Source organism: Aptenodytes forsteri, unplaced genomic scaffold (genome assembly GCF_000699145.1).
Source record: "Aptenodytes forsteri isolate BGI_AS27 unplaced genomic scaffold, ASM69914v1 Scaffold320, whole genome shotgun sequence".
Lineage (NCBI taxonomy): Eukaryota > Metazoa > Chordata > Aves > Sphenisciformes > Spheniscidae > Aptenodytes > Aptenodytes forsteri.
The window spans coordinates 3361322-3381290 of record NW_008794890.1 but is presented as its reverse complement, the minus strand read 5'-3'; the positions used below and the strand labels follow the sequence as shown (position 1 = coordinate 3381290).

Below are 19969 nucleotides of genomic sequence, written 5' to 3'. Positions count from 1 at the left end.
CCCTGCCCTGCCCCCCCCCCCCCTCCCCCTTAAAATAGCACATACTTTAAAAAGTGGTAACAGAGGAACTCTAGCTGAGTAGTACCAGAGATGTTTTATCTCCACAGATGAAATCTGACCAACTTTTTGAAAGAATGAAGTTTAAGTAATGTATTTTGTTTCCCATAGGAGAAGCATGAGAATCAAAGAGTTGCTTTCATGCCTCTAAAACAGCATGTGCATAAGACAGGATTATTTTTTTTAGTATGTAAGTGTGCTGTAAGCACAAAGCCTTCCTCAGTTTTGTTGGTCTTTGGTTTTTCGATCATCCTGCTGGTCTTGCGCTGTGATGGAAAGTCATTCTTGCATGTATGGCACACAGCAGAAAAATTACCAGTTGAAGTACAAGTGTTTTCAAACCATCCCCGATACAAATCAGTAAACCAAAAGAAAGTGAGTATTCCGAGAGGCAAGTCAAACTTCCACTCTCACACAGTTCAATACAGATACTGAAAACATTTAGGTAACTTCTAGTACAAAGGTATTACTACCGATCTAGGAAAAATAAAAGCTCTGGGGACACATTCTGACCGTCAAAGTTTTCTACCACCATTTTAGCAGTAAGTATAAACAATAGCTTTGCCCTCCTAGCTACATTGCCCTAGTTCAAGTCTAACGAAGCACTCATTTTAATAACAAAACCCCCCACATTTATTCACCTTACAATCTGAAGTGAACAAGGATATTTTTAAGGTCAATAGAGCCACTTCCCATCAAGCTTTTGTTTCAAAAAGTCATCACTACCATCATAGATAAAACTGTAGCACAGAAGTGACTTTTTCCTATACGTGGCCAACTTATGCCATTTGGGTCAGTAAGTCAGCAAGCATAAAGATAAGAGTATTCCACTGGTAGGAATAAAAGCTCCTACTGTGCACACTTCTTGCCCACAACCCAAATTCCAGTTTGGCATTCATTACAGCAAAAAACCCAAATATCTGTCATCTTAAAAATTTATTTTATGATGACAAATTTCCCAACTGCAAGTCACTTTTCTTTCCTGTGCAAGATACAGAGAAAAACAATAGTCATGCATTTTTATTTTCAGATACCCAAGAAGAATGTACGGTAGGAAATAAAAATTCTTCTGCTTTTAATCTACTTTAAAAGAAAAGACTGCCCCTCTCCAGCACTACTGGTTTTCCACATGCATAGTCTGAAGCAACTGAAGTGCCAGTTAATGGAAAAGTTATCTTCAAGCGTGAGAAGTTTACTGTAACATTCCGATATTGCAAATACACCACCTTAACTGAAGTGTTTGATGTTCAAACACTTGTGGTTATTTCCTCCATAAATGAATATAGATGTAACATGTCATTAAACTAGTTGAAATCCTATATAAAACAATGGGCATAGCATGCTAAATAAGTTAGGCTAAAGCTAGCATAAAAATTGCAACAGTTCTAAGCAGTACACGATGCATGGCTTTATTTTCCCTTTTGTCTACAAGACACATGCACACTTAATATTTTGATTCGCTAATGTTAGAACAAGCACTTTAAGGATATGCATGATTTAAAAAAAAAGCCAAGACAAGTAGTAGAAAATGCATTTTATTTATATGGAAAAGGCTACATTTAGATTTGTAAAAGGTCTGTGATAGTGTTATGTTGCCCACATGTCAAAAATCATTTGTGAATAGCAACAAAACGGTTACACATCTTTCTACATAGCAGTGCAATTAGTTCACATTGCAATAAAATTAAGTCAAGTATATGCAACAGAATCAAAACCAAGTGTTTCTCCATAATCAGCATACAAAGAATTACAGTGCAAAGATCATTTTAGGTTTTAAGAAATCTGCAGTCAGTCTTTAGAATATCCTAACGGGTGGGATACTCCAGTTATTTTCATTACTAGCAGTTGTGCCTTGTCAATACTGTGCACAAGCAAGTAAGTCTAAAATGAAATGACTTACATGGTAAATAAAATATTTAGTCTATATAGTAAAAAAATACAAATTATATAAGTGAACTAACAAAATGAAATTTGAGCACACTTATGAAATGGTCAACATACTTTGACACACATACAGTATTCATCACACAAAACCAGCTACTTTTTCCAGCAAAAATAATTTGGTTGCTTTACAACTGCATAATGGATCTTGTAGTCTGAAGATGCAGACGTCCAACTCTTAAAAACCATAATAAATGTCTTCTGCAAAGCATACAAAGAGGATAAATATTCTTATCACAGTCATAAGGTTATTTTTGGAAGTTTGTTCTCCCTTGCTCCAGAAACACACTTACATGGGTGAAAAAAATTCAAGGGGCATCATGATACATGGAAGCAGTAAACTGTGCTCCATTTCCTTCTAATTTTGAAAAAAACCCTAGAATTTACAGTACTCTGTGGTATATGAAAAAGTCTTCACAAGTTTACATTGCATATTTCTGAGTCCATTCTCTTGCATGTCTGTTGTATCTGTACGTGCAGAAAGAAGGCATTACAGTGAAGAGCTTGTTAGTGATACATTGACAATGGCCACATATTTACTTAACACAGATGTTATTGAGCTTTTCACCTCTTAGCATTGATTCAAATAATGCTAAAATAGTCTAAAAGCCAAGAAACATATACCCACTGTACGTTCAGTTTCTAAGGCTACCTATCAAAGCTATTTAGACTCAAAACCAATCTCACAGGTTTGTATTAAAATGCATATCACTGTGCATACTTAATTTGCATTTCACAACTGGCTCCCTTATTTGTACCTTAACAGGAATTTGTTGTCAGTTACTCCTAAATGTGTATGCTATTAACAGTCTGACAAAGTTCACACAGTTGCATAAAATTCAGTATAATTAACTGTTTTTGGAAAGGGTGGGAGTAGAAGGCACAGTGATTTTTTTATTCTCCATTCTGCATTTCAGAACCCGAAAGTTTCCTGAAAAGCATTTTTTACTAGATTTTAAGTCTTGGGTCTTTTCCTTCTGATACGAAGCTGATTAGCACTCCCAAAGGTAAATGTCCTTAGAGAGTCAGTATCTCTCCCTCTGGTCCTCACATTTGTTACATTCCACTCTCCAGACTAGATTCATTTTCTTCTGGGTCCTCCAGAGAAAACAGTGACAAGTTTTTAAATCCATTTCTTAGTATCAGTATAGCAACTCATGTGCTAACTGGTTTTGTTCTTAAGAATATGCTACCATACAAGTCTTTGGATTTTTACTTATAGTAAAATACCCATAGATAAATGCTCAGGGGTAACCAGCCATATCTTTCATTTCCTAAATCCAAGCTGAGATTAAAAAAAATTAATAGGTGATCAGCATAAGAAGATAAAGCTATAGTCACGACTACATGTTCTCTCACTTTCTCCTGCAATGATTAAATTTCAAGTTTTGGAGATAGAGAAATATCCCTTGTTTGCTTCCTTCAAGAACTGGAGGCATAAAAGCTGCAATCACTGTATTAAGTAAGTGGATGGACAAAAGCTGAGACACAAATGGACAGAAGCTGAGGTACAACATCCTCAACTTGAACACTATCTGCTTTACAGTACAAGCCACAGAGTTCACGCGTTTCAGAAGTGGGTTATGTGATTTGATTGTATCAGACATCACGCTATCAGAAAAAGGTCATTTTAGTGATTCTTACTCTAGGGAGAGAAATACTAGACCATAGGCTTCCATGTAACTTCTACATCACTCCTTCTCTATCCAGTCCTCAAGGTAAAAGCAATACTCAAATCTTCATGGACCTGTGATATGTGATGAACCACAGGCCATTAGCATGCATTGCAAGAAGTTTTCAATGGCTCACTTACTAAAAAATAGGTACCCAACAATTTCTCAGGCCATTAACCAGGAAGTGAAAAATTCTTCTGGATATCACAAACATTCCACAGAATCTGAAGCAAAGAGTCTAACAATTAAAATAGTTAACAGCAAGGTTACCAAAAAGCAGCTTAAGTACCAAGGCTAAAAAGCCTGCCGCAAGCTAAATCCACCACCTTTTCCACAGCTTTAAAAAGTAGTCAGATAAACAGCAATGGTTAGGCTGTCAATGACTGTGCTGCATGGCTATGACTATTTAATTTATTGTCAAGGCCACCAGAAAACTTGTGACAGATTAATTTTGGGGAAGGTTATTCCATTCTTGGCAAATTAGGACTGGATGTATTTGGAAAACCTTAGAGACTCCTACTCCTTGTTACTATCCTAAATTGATCTTGTGTTTCAGTCTTTCTTAATCCCACACACACCTAGAAAACCCACAGGTGCTAAAACCCTGCTAGAGAAGACAGCTCCGGCCATGCTGATAGACTGTAGACTACATCCTGGATTGTGCTCAAAATACCTATAGCAGCAGAGTTCAACAGAATCTCCCAGGGGTAAGCAAAATATTTCCTTCCTGGATCACTGATTCTGTAACCTTTTCCATGCATAAAGGTTTTAAAGTTTGTAAGCCCAGGAGAAGCAGGTATCTGATATATCAGCAGAAAGCAGCAAAGATGGAAAAATCTCACACAGATAGTATTTCCTCCATGGAACCCTTTGGAAATCATGCAGTCTAATCTGTGCAATAAAGGGCCCGAGCTTCCTGCCACCCACGACTGCAACAAACTCTTAAGAAATCAATGCATCACTGCTTAGATATCCATAAATTTCACTATTCAAAGTTTGAGCAGCAAAAGGAGTCACTCTAGAAAGGTACTGCTCTAGAAAGAAACTCTGCTATGTCAAGCGTTGGGCTTGTTAGTGACCTCTAAATCCTGTTATCTGGTATTGTGAGGGTTCAGCCATGTATGTAGTTACAAGACAGAATTTCAAACCCCTCCTTAGGAGTGATGTACAACAAGGAGTCAGCAAGCCTTAAAACTGGACTTTGGGAAATCCAGGTCGTTCCGCACTGTAAGTAAAAGACCCCAGCATAGAAGTTTCAGTCAGTATAGTAGTTTTAGAGTTAAAACTCCTCAAATCAAAATCAGGTTTGGTCCAGAAGCATGTAATGCTTCGGTTATGCGCTGTCCATGTTACCTACCCAAGATCAGAAACTTCCTGCAAGTTCTACAGCTGTTCCAGAAAGTAAGAGAGGTTCTTTTTCTCTGTAAGATGCTGCAAATTGCAATGTGACAATGGTGCTTAGCACTAAACAGCACTGAATATTAGTATACCCTACGTTTACAAAACTGTCAAAAAGATGTTTGTTGTTCATACCTAACATCTTACTAAAGGCACAGGTTTTACAACCAGAGGATCACAGTAGCAACAAATAATTCATATTTGGGAAATGATTTTTCATGCAATGAATATAAACACACAAGTGTGAAGGTTTTATGCAACTAAGTACAAAAAAATAGTATCCAACAGCTGTGTACGCCTACAGTTTCCTGCTTGCCATTCCACTGATTGATATTTTCAAGATTTAAAAATCTAATCCTGTAGAAATCTATGAAAAGAGTATCTTTAAAAGTTAAGATAGAAGGTGCATAGCAGATAACCATCTGCAAGTACCAAACACACAAATATATATATGTTATACTCACTTTTCCTTGTCTGACTTGTAGATCTGTGCAATATCCGGTACTAAAGGATCATCTGGATTAGGATCACAAAGTAAGGAGCATATGGACAATAAAACTAAATAAAAGAGACACTAGATTAAACAAGTTAGTTTGCTTTATTTCTATAATCCTTTAATATATTCCAGTATGCTGAAGGAGGGTGGTGGAAGGGAGATTGGAAAGAGAATGCACGTTAGTATTAAGCTTTCACATAGCAGTTCTGCTCAGGAATGTTTATACAGCATCATTTTTCTAGGTCCTAAGTAAACAACACCTGATACTAGCCTAGAGAACTTGCAACCCATGGACCCATACCTTTTGTAATGATCTCTCTCCCACGTTTTAACCTATGGACATTAAACAAACTACAGACTACATAGTTATCTATAAATATTTGACCAAACTAAGCTCTTCCATCTACAATTATTTAAGATAATTAATGTTGTTAATTTCTAGGTCCTAAGTAAACAACACCTGATACTAGCCTAGAGAACTTGCAACCCATGGACCCATACCTTTTGTAATGATCTCTCTCCCACGTTTTAACCTATGGACATTAAACAAACTACAGACTACATAGTTATCTATAAATATTTGACCAAACTAAGCTCTTCCATCTACAATTATTTAAGATAATTAATGTTATTAATATTATACTGCCATATAATACTCTATTTGTGCATATCCTTCTCCACTTCTGTGCTGACAGTTATCCTCTCCTTCATATGAATATTTTACTTAATTTGATAGAAGTGTGACTTCCATTTTGGGAAAATACTTCATCAGTATTATATGCAGGTATTCATTTATAATTCCATATTCACTTCCTGGTATTGAACCAAGGATATTTGCTTTTTCTAACATTGTCAGTTCATACTTCTCAGGACATTTCTATTTTTAGATTCAGAACTAATATAAATACAAGAGTACACAGTTAAACAGTTCTAAACACATGGTGAAAGGGAATTTGATGCTACAATGAGAATCTGCTGTAGAACAGGATTTTTTTTCTTACTTCGCCTTGTTACAAAAGAGCCCGGACTAATACCTATTTTCACCAGTAGTGAGTTCAACCACTTCATACTGACATATTTCATTTTATTAAGTGCCAAATACACCAGTAATATTAGAAAATCGGGTTAGAATACTTGGTCACACCAATCAGAGGTGCTATCAGTACGTTGTAATCCTTTGATTCAGTAAAACAAGAACTGTAAAGGAGAAACTTCCATGAGCCACTGAGCTAATTTCCAGTTTATGAAATATACGATGTGCAAGCACATGTGTAAAAGCACGTCAAATCAGAACACAAGACCAGCAGACTGCTCCTCTTTATAACTGACAGTACGCTCAACAGTAAAGACACAGAAAAGTGCTGAAGATGTAAAAACTTAGAGTTTTCATTTGTAAACTCCAACTGTTAAACACGATGTAAGTGCCAACTCTCATTTGCTAAATACCTTCTAAATAACTAGAAACAAGACAATTTTTTCTCAGCAATAAAACAATCAACCAATTTCTGTGGAAAGTTAATACCAGCTACACACAATAGTAATTCATGTCTTCAGCAACTACACCAGGAAACAGTATTAAACTTAAATTTTATTTAGCTTCTGAGATTACTGCACAGGGTTGTTACATATGAGCAGAAGTTGCTTTTCCAAGGAGGTATAGCAATTGCACTTGCATAGAGCAATTTCCATTGGACAAAGATTAACAATTTTTTCCTTGCTTGTACACCAAATGCAGTAACACTGTTCTAAAAAAAGACACGTGGTTTAGAGAGCTTTCAAGCACATAAGCAAGATGCGATACTGTTTAACCTTTTGAGTCACATGAGAACTTTCTGTAATATGACTAAGTGTGCCTAAGCATTTTGAAGATGGGTGAGAAAAAACAATGATAGCACCCAGATTTAATAAGCAGCTTTTTAAGTGACACAAAATGCCTACAACAAAAGAACTGCTTAACTGTAACCTCAATGTTCCAAAAATCTACAGTGTTCAACTTGAGAAAGTTTAACTACAGGACTAGAATATTTTAATAAATCTTTTACTGATGACTTTGAAAGCAGCTACGTTTTAAAATACTCATCTTACGGAGGAATGCAAACCAGAACAATTTATCTCATTTTAAAATGAAGCGTAATTAAGATCTGAGCCCACACAAGGATGCTCAGGCAACCCAAAGAGCCATCAATAAGCAATCAGGTAAGCCCACACACGTCAGTATCAGGGTTTTCCATTTACATCCAAATTCATTTGATTTTTAAGCTCTCTTCACCAGTTTCTCCGCAGTTCTGCATGCACAGTCAGCTATAATACAGAAGTTGCATTTCAGGCTAATTGGACATTTAGTATCTTACTCAACTTGTTTTAGAACATTTCTTCACCATTCACATAATATTTTATGTAATGTGACACTCCAAATAAACCGTGCAAGATCTTGGATCTTAACAAGAATTCCAATGGCATTTGCTACTTCTGTAACAAGCAGAATAAATGAGTTCCCACTGCCACCCTTAGACAGTGCAGTAATACACAAAAAAACGCCATGGCAGTGTATGCAATTTCATAAATCCATTAGCAAATCTGTGAGTTTACCTTTAGATACAGTCAGAGCTGGTGACCATTGCGATCTCAGGATATCAAGACAAATACTCCCATTACTGTTTATGTTTGGGTGGTATATTTTTGTTGTAAAAGCAATCTGGAATAAAAAAATAAATAAAAAACAAGTAACATCAAATTAACATTGTCCCTTCAGTTACAGTCATACTAGATCTGCCAACACAATCTATCGTACAGTCTTATCTGTTCATCCACTATGAACATGTATCCTATTGCTGGCCTTTCTAGTTTTAACTTCCAAAATTAAGCCTCAAAGAACTAAGACACAGAAACAAAGCTTTGACCAAAAAATGGTGTAAGTTTTGAGAGAAAGGACTTACCTTTGGTGGTTTGAAAGGATAGTCTGTTGGAAAGTGTACTGTGAGAAAAAATACTCCCCCTTGATATGCACTATCAGGCTGGGGAAAGAAACAAAACAAACAAAACATATTAATATATTTCAGCTATTCTGGAGCTTCCCTTCTGAACGCAGATAACCTCCCAAAGCTACGAGTATCTTAGAAAATCCATTTTTTGCCCAGTACACAGCCCATGCTATGGGCCACAGCCCACTATGGGCTGTGTACTGGGAAGGCACAGAGGGAATTGAACCCTCCCACTGGCCTGCAGAGCTACAGTAGAGCCAACCATGGCTACTACTGCAGTAGTGCAACACGGCTACTGAGTGCTGCCCTTTCTGGGGAAAGAAAGGGAGGGAGCAGTGTTTGACTGGTGGAGCTACAAAACTGCTGATCCATCAGCTCCACCGCACCAAGGGGAATACAAAACCCAGAGCAGGTCTTCCAAATCCTGTCTCTGTGCAACACCACAGCTGCTCTGATCCTCCTCCATCCTTAAGCTACAAAGATACTTACCTTAAGAAGTGGTTTCTCTTTGCAGATGCAAAGAGTAGGATTTTCCAACATAATTCAGTTGATCATGATGACATCAGGGAGTTTTAAAACACACAACATCTTTGTGACCTGTACAAATCTGTGAACATGCATTTTGTTAGAGAACATGTGCACAGGTTTACGTCCAGGTTGCACACAGTTAATAGATAGAAATAACTTTGTTGCAGTCATCTGTTGAGGAAATCTTTCGTGTTTATTAACCAGAAAAGTGAGGTCTCAATGCTAAATGATAGAGAGCAGTGCTGCCATTTCTGATTAAGGGAAGGAGAAGAAAAACCTCTCTCATTACTTGGTAAGTTTAAAACAGCAACATAGGAACTCAATCTCAGCAAAGCTGCAGAAGATCAAGTTTTTGGGTTTTCTTATGGAAGCAAAGGCAGACTGTTTTTTAAATAGAATGTTTACCTTGGAAATGAGCAAAAATTACAGTTTTAGAGATGAATATAAGAAATAAAGTCACAAATGGTCCACTAAGACATGTCGTCTTACACATTCAAAATGCAGACAGTGTAGCAATGTAAGGCAGGTTATATATAGTATTGCTAAGAAGTCAGCATTAGGTAACAGCAGAAGAGATTGCTGCTGTACTTCCAATTAGGTTTGAAAGGACTGCTTGCATGCATACTAAATGGATTTGTCAAAGTTGAAATAAGCCGAAGATGAGAAAGTTCACTGTCAGACAGAAGGCAAAGCGAAGTCACAGAATGTTTTGTGAGCAAGGTATGTAAAACAAATTGACAATGCCCATAGACAGGAGAAGAGGTTACCCTACTTCCACAAATAGGAAGTGAATTCTGAAGGTAAGCTTTAGTCCTATGCTTCCATCAGGCCATCAGGAAACTACAGATGTGCATCCCTATTTCCTTACGTTATCAAGACAAAGAATTAACATGCTGACTGTGTTCTTTACTTGTTGGCAGATACGGCTGAGAAAGGTTGGCAAGAGCTGCTCAGTCTTATCTTTAACTAGAGAAATCTGAGGAACCCGAAGCAAAGAAAGGAGTATTTTCCACTACAGAATATGGAAGATGAATTGCAAGCTCAAAGAAAAAAAGTGGAATTTAAGTTGGGATTTATGTGCTAGTATTTCCCTTACTCAGGTCATGAGTCATTCAGGACAGAGACATTATCGGTGGCAATCAGCACATAAGCTTTTGTTAACTCTTAACAACTTTGCTGTTTTGCCATTCACCTTTAAGCAGCGCAGAAGGGCAAGGATCAGAATGACTCTGTATGTGAAAGAACACAGTTGTTAAAGAAAAATGGCAAAAGCATTAGTGTCCTACAGAAAAACTTGCCACAATCATTTCAGTTGCTGCTGGGCCATTGAGAAGTTGGACAACAGACTCCAGCATACCACTGGCAAATTAGTAACTGATCTTTCACTGCTTCAGAGCAGCTGTGCTGAAAATGCAGAAATAGCTTCAAAGCAGTCACAATTCCACTTTTCTCCACCATGTGATGCTGCACCTTAATGGATTAAGTATTGCCTCAAAATTTCAACTCACACAGTGGTTCAGCTCATCATCTGAACCAGAAACTCTTCTTTCCAAATTAGTAAGTCCAAAACAAAACCACTAGGAATACAAACTCCTTACCATGATATTAATAAACACCCATTCCCTCAGGTCATGTTGTTCTTTATTCTTTATGCTGAAACCCTTTTCAGTTTTCCTTTAAAAAAATTTCTGTTCTTAAGCTTTATTGTCCTTTATGTCATTTCCTTGACAAGAGTCATAAATGGGGTCTTTCGAGATCTCCTTCAACCCAATGAAAGCAGGCCTTTCTCACATAGAAACCACAAGTACCCACAATTGCTGGCCTACAGTTTGCAAAAGCCATCTGGTTTTGCCAGAGCCACATCACAGCCATCAAATAAGCTCTAGCTAAAAGCCCCAAAATCACACTCTGCAACATCACTCTTGTTTACAGTTACCAACTTTAACATTGGATTACACCCACTCTTCCTCCCTTCAGATGGATGAATCTTCCAGAACTGAGATTATCACCTTTGAAAAGCAAGCTTTTCACTTGGCAGCCCACATCACCAATTCAAACATTGCAGCTAACCGATTAAGCACTCCTAACTTCATGAAGAGGACAGATTTTTGAACAGTTACAGAAAGAAACTAGTACCAGACTACTAAGAACAACAATACCACCCTAAATCTTTAATCTGTACATAGCACAGCTGAATTTGACTGCCATGTTTACAGAAACCCAAATGAATCCTTCCGTAACAAAAAGGGAAACAAGGTCTACTTTCTAAGGGGCATGAATTATATACTTACAGGTCCCATAATTGTTGCTTGCCAGTGAAACACTGTAAGTCAAAAAGATTTAACAATTAGAGATTTTCCAAGCTTTTTCTTAACCAAAAAAAGTCAACTGTGACAATGTACTACAAAGAGCTTACAGTCATCTCCAACAGGTCCAGCAGAACAGTGGGCTGGTGGGTCTCGCTGCAGATCACTTAGTTCCTGTAAGAAACACACAAATATTTGAAAGACATCTACATGAAAATACAAACCACTCAGTAGCATTACTTCACAAGTGAGAACGCAAACAGATTTTATTAAATAGACCTGTAGTATTTTTAAAGAAATCAAACACTTGAAATGCCCACTGACATTGAAAGGGTTTTTTTGCCATATAGGTCTGCAGCTAAAGACAACATTGTGCTATAAATTAACATCTGAAAGTATTTAAGAGTTCTAGCCAAGTTCATAATAAGTTGGATATACTGAAGTAGAGACAGGAAAAAAAAAATGAAGACAATGAAGGGTTTCTCGATTTCTCTGTAAACTCAGTGCTTAATTTATAAATTTATGTGCTAATCTGACTGTTCCTTTAGCTTTTGATTTTACAAAAGCTTCCTGTATTTGCCTAATCTATGTACACTAGCTGAGTTAAACTCGCTTATAAAATGCTTGCAGTCTGCCTAGAGATAAGATATAAAGATAACATAAAGGTTCCTAAGTAAACTAGAAAACAAAGGAAAAAATATTAGTTCTACACGTTATTTAACATACCTTGATTTAATTCCCTGCATGGTTGTTTGGGGTTTTTTTCCCCCCAAAGTGACAATTAAAAAAAACCCCAAGAAAGTTTAAATTTAAGAGAAGCATTCAGAGAATCTTTTGCAAGTAAACTGATTTATTTCTCTTACAGTAGTCCACACGGTCCCAAATGATTTAAAATTATTATTTATTTACACAAAAACAGCGCAGCTTTTAATCTGATTTATCATCACGATATCAAATGCAAAACAAGCCAGGCATTAATGTTGGTTCACTTTCTTTGTTTAATTTAATATACCATTTTTGATGTCTGAAGTTTTACTGTACTAATAACAAACAACTTTTTCCAATTCTAAGCTGATAGGAACTGTGCTGCGATAAGTTTAACAATTACGTGTAAATACTTCCACTGAAATAAGCTAGAAGATGTGTGCTAAGCCACTGTTCGTAAGTCAGTCAACTAATTACTCAAAACACACACATTTAAGTCAACAATAGACATAAGCAGGTCTGCAAATATCTCCTTGATTTTAGCGTAAGGAGTAACGGTGGAAACATTTCTGCCCAAAAATCATTAGTCAAGACAACTACTTCCAAAATCAAGGTTTAAATTTGAACTAAATTTAACTCAAGTGTATAATTCGTGTATGTAGCGTGATCAGATCTTACGTACAATTTGAAGGGTTAAAACACTGCACTTCTCAACTGCTGTGATATATTTATCCATTTACGACATCCAGTAAACATTTCGACTCACACAGTTCTCTCTTCGAGGGACCCAATTTACCATGGACCTGGAACCTAAATTCAGACACACTTCTTACAGGTCCACTCTTGGCCCTGAATTCAAAGAAAGGCACTGCAACGTATCTTCAGCCAGGTAATAGAGTAGTAGTATTAGTACTTGCTCTGAAGTCACTCCTCACAATCTTTGTGATTTAAAATAAAAGAGACAGTTCTTTGATGTATACTGAAATATCTCAGGTTGCCAACTAGTGTTACTTGTCTGCTCTCAACTTTATTCTGTTGGTGAAATTGTATGCTGGTCCAGAAACAACACTCCGGGCTAGACCTTGACTAATAAAGGCAATAGCAAAACCCTTCAAAAGTGCAGTTCCCTTTTTAATCGAGGATTCAAATTTCACTAAGGGAGTAATACAGAGAACCAGTAAGCTATGCAAAGCAAAGTCCTTGCCAGTACATGAAGGGAGTCAACAAGTCTCAAATTTCCAGGAGTCACGAGAGTTGTAACAAGCATTACCAGCAGCAGAGCAGTTACAGCCACTGTCTACTCTAATTTGCAACTCAAGATCTAACCCAACAAGAGATTGTCTTGTACACCCACTAAAAATGAGCCAGCTATGCGAGACTGTTAGCCAAAACAGAGAACTCAAAACCTAGAAATCACACGTTTTATAGCAGTCGCGGCTGACTACTAAATTAAAGGCAATGACAGGAAAAATATGTAGCTTAACTCTTCAGAAAGTCTCTAAAATATATGCAAACATTCCTTTATGCATATGCAAACTGCTAGGCAAGCACTTAATTTTGGAGTTGCAAGTCTATAACAGTACTCTCATTTGTTAGATGCTTTCCTCAAGGTCTTTACATAGTCCAAAACCACACAAATTGGTTTTCATTCGTATGTACACATGCACTTCAGAATTGGTAGGAACTGGGGAAGGCTCCTCAGGTATACACTTTCAATTTGTTCAGGCTAAAGGCACTGAAATTTGTCCATGATAAAAACCATGTTTTTAATCATACTTTGATGAGACCCAGAACTATCAACTCCCGTTATTAATATTTCCCTAATAATGAAGAAAAGGGACTCTTCAGCCAACTTCACTAAATGAGAGTGATGTTCACGGACACATTCAGAGACCTTCTGCAGCTAGGAAACAAAGCCAGACCAAACTTCAAAATCCTGATAGAGCAAATTCAAGCCGTATTTTCCAGTCATAAGAAATAATGTAATGAGGCTCATGTGGTTTAAAAATACAAATGGTAACATGATCAAACTTTGTAAATTGAGTTTGACAGTGTTAATGGTTTGAGCCTTTACATACAGAAGCTCAGATCAAGCTGTGATAAAAACAACTATTCAGCTTTATACTGTTAATTATGCTAAGTTTCATATTCAAAGCAAAATTATCTGGAGAGCTGTAAGATTTAGGCTTCAAGCTTTCCTATCTCTTTTGAAATGGTGCAAGCAGATAGTCAGAACATCCCCCATGAGTCAGACTGACTTGCCAGTGTCCAGAGCCGAACACTGCAGAACAGTTGTGATGATTCTCTAGAGTAAGTAGATGTAGAAAAACTGCTTCATGACTTTACATATTCACAAAAGAATGAGATGTTGAATACAAGAATACTCTATACAAAGCAGCAAAGATGCTTTTCACAAGAAGCCCAAAACCTTACTGTGTCAAGAGACAGGGCTGAAGAGTTACAAAGCACAATGTGCTGAAACCTCATCAAGGAGTGCAGAACTGCATGTAAGGCATTAAACAGTCAACACTAAAGATTTCCCTGTAATTTTAAGTTAATTTGTTACCGCAGTTTTGTCCATGTTTTATGGATTATCACTACGTAGCTGCATGATGCAGGTCTGGTTACTTCAAGGCCTTGTCTACACCGATATTTTTAGTTACTGGTATAGAAAATGCTGGTGCAAGACTTTGACTACATAGGTTAACAAACAGGATCTATAACTCAAAGCAGTGCAGATTCAGTTTCAAAAGAGAAAGTCAACACTACAAATTACAGTGTAAACCAGTGCAACGTCTTTTATGAGAATATACAAAACCAAAATTTTGTCTGCAAGAGATGCAAATAGAAGTATCAGTTATTTCAAACATTGGTGAATGTCACAGCATAAAAGCATCTATCAAGAGCTCGAACACATGCCACACTATCCCAATACAGCCAGGATAAACTTGCACAGAGAAAACAGCTAAGCTGAGGACAGTGGTAGGAATAAATCTTCTAATCCTCTCAAACATAGAAAATATTACAGAGTAGAGTAGAATAGAATACTGTTAATTCTGTGCCTCTAGCTGGTTGCAACAGTAAACTATTTCTCCTATTTGTCACTACAGAACAGCAGCAGAGCACAGAAGTAAGCAGGATCCATGACCAGGTGTGGCTAGTAAAGGAATATTAGCGTAATGCTACAAATGCTAAACAACAATTACTGGAGATGGACACAGCAAAGCCTCCAAATTATCACCTTTCATTGCACCACACACACTGCAGAATAAAGAGCTTTGTGGGCAGCATGAGACAAAAATTTTAAAATCAAGTTTAACTGATGTAAAACACGTGCTATGGTAAGCTGTAAATGCTGGAAATATTTCTGAATGTGCAGACTATCCATGACCAGGTGTGGCTAGTAAAGGAATATCGTCGTAATGCTACAAATGCTAAACAACAATTACTGGAGATGGACACAGCAAAGCCTCCAAATCACCTTTCATTGCACCACACACACTGCAGAATAAAGAGCTTTGTGGGCGCATGAGACAAAAAATTTTAAAATCAAGTTTAACTGATGTAAAACACGTGCTATGGTAAGCTGTAAATGCTGGAAATATTTCTGAATGTGCAGACTAGTGCTCTTTGTCAAAGTATAATACAGGATGTATTTCATAGAAGTATAAAGTTGGTGAAGACTGGAAGGCCAGTTTAACAGTTACATACTTCATTAGCAGTCAGGCTTCTCTCCTAAAAAGCTACTGGAACAAGATTGCAAAGGATACTTTGATAACAAGGAGATAAATATTCTCAGCGTAGTACTCATGGACACTCAATGGCTATGAACATGAGTAGTAACAAAAAAAGCCCTAAAAATGACTCCTTTTTTCAGTTTAAAAAAGTAGTCAGAAAAAAAGACTGCAGACTATCAGAAGGCCAAAATAAACTGCAGGCAGCATCACTAAAAGCTATTTTAATTCTCTAAGCAACACAAAACCACAACCAGAGCCTTTTTCCACACCGTTATTTAAAATACAGGTTTTTATATCTGCCAGCTATGTTCTTCATTTCTTGCACAAAATGCACTGTAGACAACAGACTCCCTTCCTACCAACTCCATGCATACGCTGCTGCTATTATATTAATGCTGTTTGGAACCATCTGTCCAAAAAAACTCAGTGATCATACGTAGACTAGTTAATGGATTCTGTTCTTCATAAATTTTGCAAATGTAAAGCAAATATTTATCATAATATTTCTTGATATAAAGGTAAGTCTTAGTAATAAATATTCTATTTTTATACATCGTTTTAATGCAAAAAAATATTGCTGTGGTATCACAGCTCATGATTTGAAAGCTAATTAAAACATTTTATATTACAGATCCAATAAAGAAATTACCTTAGTATGTTTATTACCATCCAAAGGAAGCGTGTGACTCAACATTTTAAAGTCAAAATCGAAACCACAAATATTGATAAAATTATTTACTTGAGTCAATTTACAGTAACAAAAGTTATTTTTAACATATTCAAGTCAGTATGTCCTGTTAGTCTACACATATACAAAACACATACTGAAACAAACAGACATACAGTTCATTGACATATCTAAATGTTTGAATGCTTCTATTCTTACTGAGTTGTGGGAGAGAAACAATCAAGTACTGTGCACCAAGAAAATAAAAAACAGCAGCTATTTTTAAACCAGTCTTCAAATGTGTCATAAAATAGTTTGTCACTAGTTTAAAAATCTCTTCTAAATCAATTTTTAAATAGTAGAACAAAAAAGTATAACAAAAGTAAATACTGGTTTTGTACTTATGTCAAAATAGCCTGAGCCATTAACAAGCATAACATCAACCCCTCATTAACACTAGAGGAGCACCCAGAAGTATAGGATTTATGATGAAAACAATCTCAACTGTAATACTGAACTGACAGGACAGCATACTTGCAATTAGATATGTAAACAAAGGATTCAGAACAGGAATCTTAGAAAAATGGTTCTGCACAGGGTGGATGGGCAGAACTGACCTATACGCTAACTTGCATAACCTGTCAGCCTGAATTATTTTCTACCTTGCACAAAAGCCGTGGTGTCTCAATTTCCAGAGGTGGTAACAATAAAGACTTCTTTGCAGAATATACCTTCCCAATTAAAACCTACACTATTTGTTTTGTTTTCGTGATCTGCCACATTTGGAATTTACGATGCCCACAAAAACGTGGGTTATTCTTTCATTGGTGCATCACAGACTACAAAGAAGCAACTCCGGCCCCAAGGAACATTTGTTCTACCTCACATAGAGAGTGCAGCCTAAAGTTTTTGACAGCATAGAAATACACTGCCTCTCTTTCATGCTACGGCAGAGTAAAGCACTGACAAGGTAAACTAATACAGGCTCCTCAGCTTAAGATGAGTAAGAATCCCCCGTCCTTCCAAGAACTCCGAGATGAATTTGTCATGGAGGTGGCACTGACGGCTGTGCTTACACCACAGGGCTTCATGTCATCAATGCTCTTCCACCCTTAGCACTAAGTTGATATACTTTCATGTGCAATGATCAGCTTGTTTGTTCGTTATTCAGTTGCTTGTATTTTAAGAAAGCTCCCAAGCACAATACATCTTTCCATTATTAGTGCACAGTCTTGAAGTCTGTAGGCTGTCCTCCTTTGAGGAGTCCCTCAAGGCAGATCCATGAAAGATGGGATGAAACCACACAGATCACAATGGCAATACTATTTAGAAATTGGAGTCCCAACCAGTATGGGACAAAAAATGCTTACTAACATTTCTACATATTACAGCTTTGCTTCCTCTGTAGGCACTATCATCCTGAACACACATATTATCAAAATTATTATGAACAAACACTCAAGCTTGCCATCAAAATCCCTTAGCTGTGTTAAAGTACAATTCTGAACCACCCAAGCTTAACTTGAGACAGTATGTCTAGACTGACAAGCTCCCAAGTAATGCCATTGTGTTTTCTGACAGTGCTTTGTTCTCCAAAGAGTTCCTCTAGGCACTTTCTGAAACTATGAACTCCTTACAGCATTTCCTCTACTCCAGATCTTATCCCTTCCTACCCTTGAAATACAACATAGCTATCCACCTTTATAGCCAGTCTGAAACATCAGGAAGTTAGATGGGATAAACACACCATCATACAAATATATTTCATAATTTTCAGGAAAGCTCTACATATTACAGTGACATCAAGATAGTTTGTCTTTTCAAACTTTCCCCCTTCATTTTAACTTTGCATCTGAAACAATCCTATTCCTTGACACTTTTCTCTTCTGCCACTGCGGAGGCAGGCTCTTGGCCAAATCCCTCTAGTACTGTTTTTTTCTTACCCTGGAAAGGCAGCAGATAGTGATGTGGGTAATTAATGGAAAAAAGAAAACCAGCAATAGTCATTTCTGCTGCAAGCTAGAAGCAAGAGGCAACCAGTTCTGAATCTAACCTCAACTCTTCTGGTAGCTCCTTCTCCAACATCTCTTCATGTTTCAGACAGAAGTTATTGCATAATCAGGAAATCTTACACTACCTTGAAGTCAGCATCCTGGTAAGCATATCTTCATTTTCAAAGAGTAGAAGCAGAATCTAATAAGGCTAACAGGATGAAAGATACTCTTTCATAAATAGTCTACCCATAAATTTCACATGTATTGAACATAAAGTTTTTAAATACCACACTAAAGAAAGTTGTGGCTTTCCAATATATAGATAGAAGTCTCTAAAGCAGAAAGAAACATTACACACGGAACGGTGTAAGAGAAAAATACAGAGAACAATCCTATTCTACCAGGACCTCATTTGGAAGACCACAACTACCACTCCAACTCAAAAATACGAGAAGACTACCAGACTTTCCACTTTCTCTTTGTCTGTTCACATTAGCTGAATGAAACTGAACAAGAAGAGGAAAGAGAAGGTATTCAGAATAATCCTTTCCTTATAAACACAAGGGTAAGGAGATATTCAAGAAAATGTGGGAAATTAAAAAGCCAAGAAAAGGCAAAGCATTCCCGTAATACGTAGAAGCATAACAGAGTTATTGCTAGAGAAAAATCACTGTAGTGATTTATTAGTATTTTATACAATGTTCAAATGCAACATTCACAACAAATATGTGATATGAAGTAACAAAAATCTCCCCAAATTACCTGTAAAGGCATGATAAGATTTGTAGCATAAGACCTAACTAGCGACTTTTGGTAGAAATCCATCCAAATAACTTTGTATCTATTGTAGGGTATCCCAAACATGCTCGCTGCAGGGTCAGCTGGCCATTATAGAATTCTATTTCTGTAATACCAACATTTTCCAATAGCAAAGGGAAACCAGAACAAGAAATTACATCACAGACACTAAACGAGGATAGCACAAACACTGACTAAACATGGCACATCAACAGCAACAAAATACCATGTATTCTATAATATGGCCAATGCACTACCATTTAACTAAACTTCTGTGTTTACCATCCATAACGCTTCTTTTGTCTGTACTGTACAATGACCAGTTAGGTCTTGCCAAACAACAGGAATCTAGAAATTTACTCCACAATTAAAATCTGTGCATTTACAAACATTGTCAACAAACTCTACAACTGGGATACATTCAAAGGTCATATCAAGTACTGGGCTGACAGCACTTCCTAATGCGGAAAAAAAACTTATGCACAGAGCTAACCAAGCTGTGCACAACAGGACCGCGGTATTTTGGCAACAGATACTTTACTTACACCTCTACTAAAGGTAACCCATTAACACAACGTCGACTTTCACCCACTACTTCACAACCACACAGCCGTACCCTCGGAAAACATCTCAGATGGTTTATTAACGACAGTTTAAAACACTGACTGGGGGTGGGGGGGGAGCCCTT

At 37.0% G+C, this 19969-nt stretch overlaps 1 protein-coding gene across 2 annotated transcripts; it reads right to left on the bottom strand.

Annotated features, from left to right (window-relative positions):
- Positions 1-1576: 1576 nt before the first annotated feature.
- On the bottom strand, positions 1577-12899 carry UBE2D1 (ubiquitin conjugating enzyme E2 D1). 2 transcript variants are annotated; one of them, XM_009275080.2, is made up of 7 exons: positions 12852-12899; positions 11491-11554; positions 11366-11397; positions 8502-8579; positions 8155-8260; positions 5534-5627; positions 1577-2466 (listed from the first exon to the last, which is right to left on the bottom strand). In XM_009275080.2, exons 1-7 carry the CDS (start codon positions 12882-12884, stop codon positions 2421-2423), a joined length of 453 nt encoding a protein of 150 aa, XP_009273355.1. In that variant the 5' UTR covers positions 12885-12899; the 3' UTR covers positions 1577-2420. The 2 variants fall into 2 exon arrangements, with proteins under 2 accessions (XP_009273355.1, XP_019326506.1); XM_019470961.1 differs by lacking the exon at positions 12852-12899 and adding an exon at positions 9036-9153.
- Between the last annotated feature and the right edge of the window lie 7070 nt (positions 12900-19969).

Coding starts and splice junctions, on each gene's coding strand:
- UBE2D1 (XM_009275080.2), bottom strand. CDS start 12,884: ATGGTAAATTGGGTCCCTCGAAGAGAGAACTGT. Junction 8,261..8,501: donor ATCCTTTCAAACCACCAAAG/GTAAGTCCTTTC, acceptor TTTTTATTCCAG/ATTGCTTTTACAACAAAAAT. Junction 5,628..8,154: donor AGCTCTGACTGTATCTAAAG/GTAAACTCACAG, acceptor TCTTTTATTTAG/TTTTATTGTCCATATGCTCC.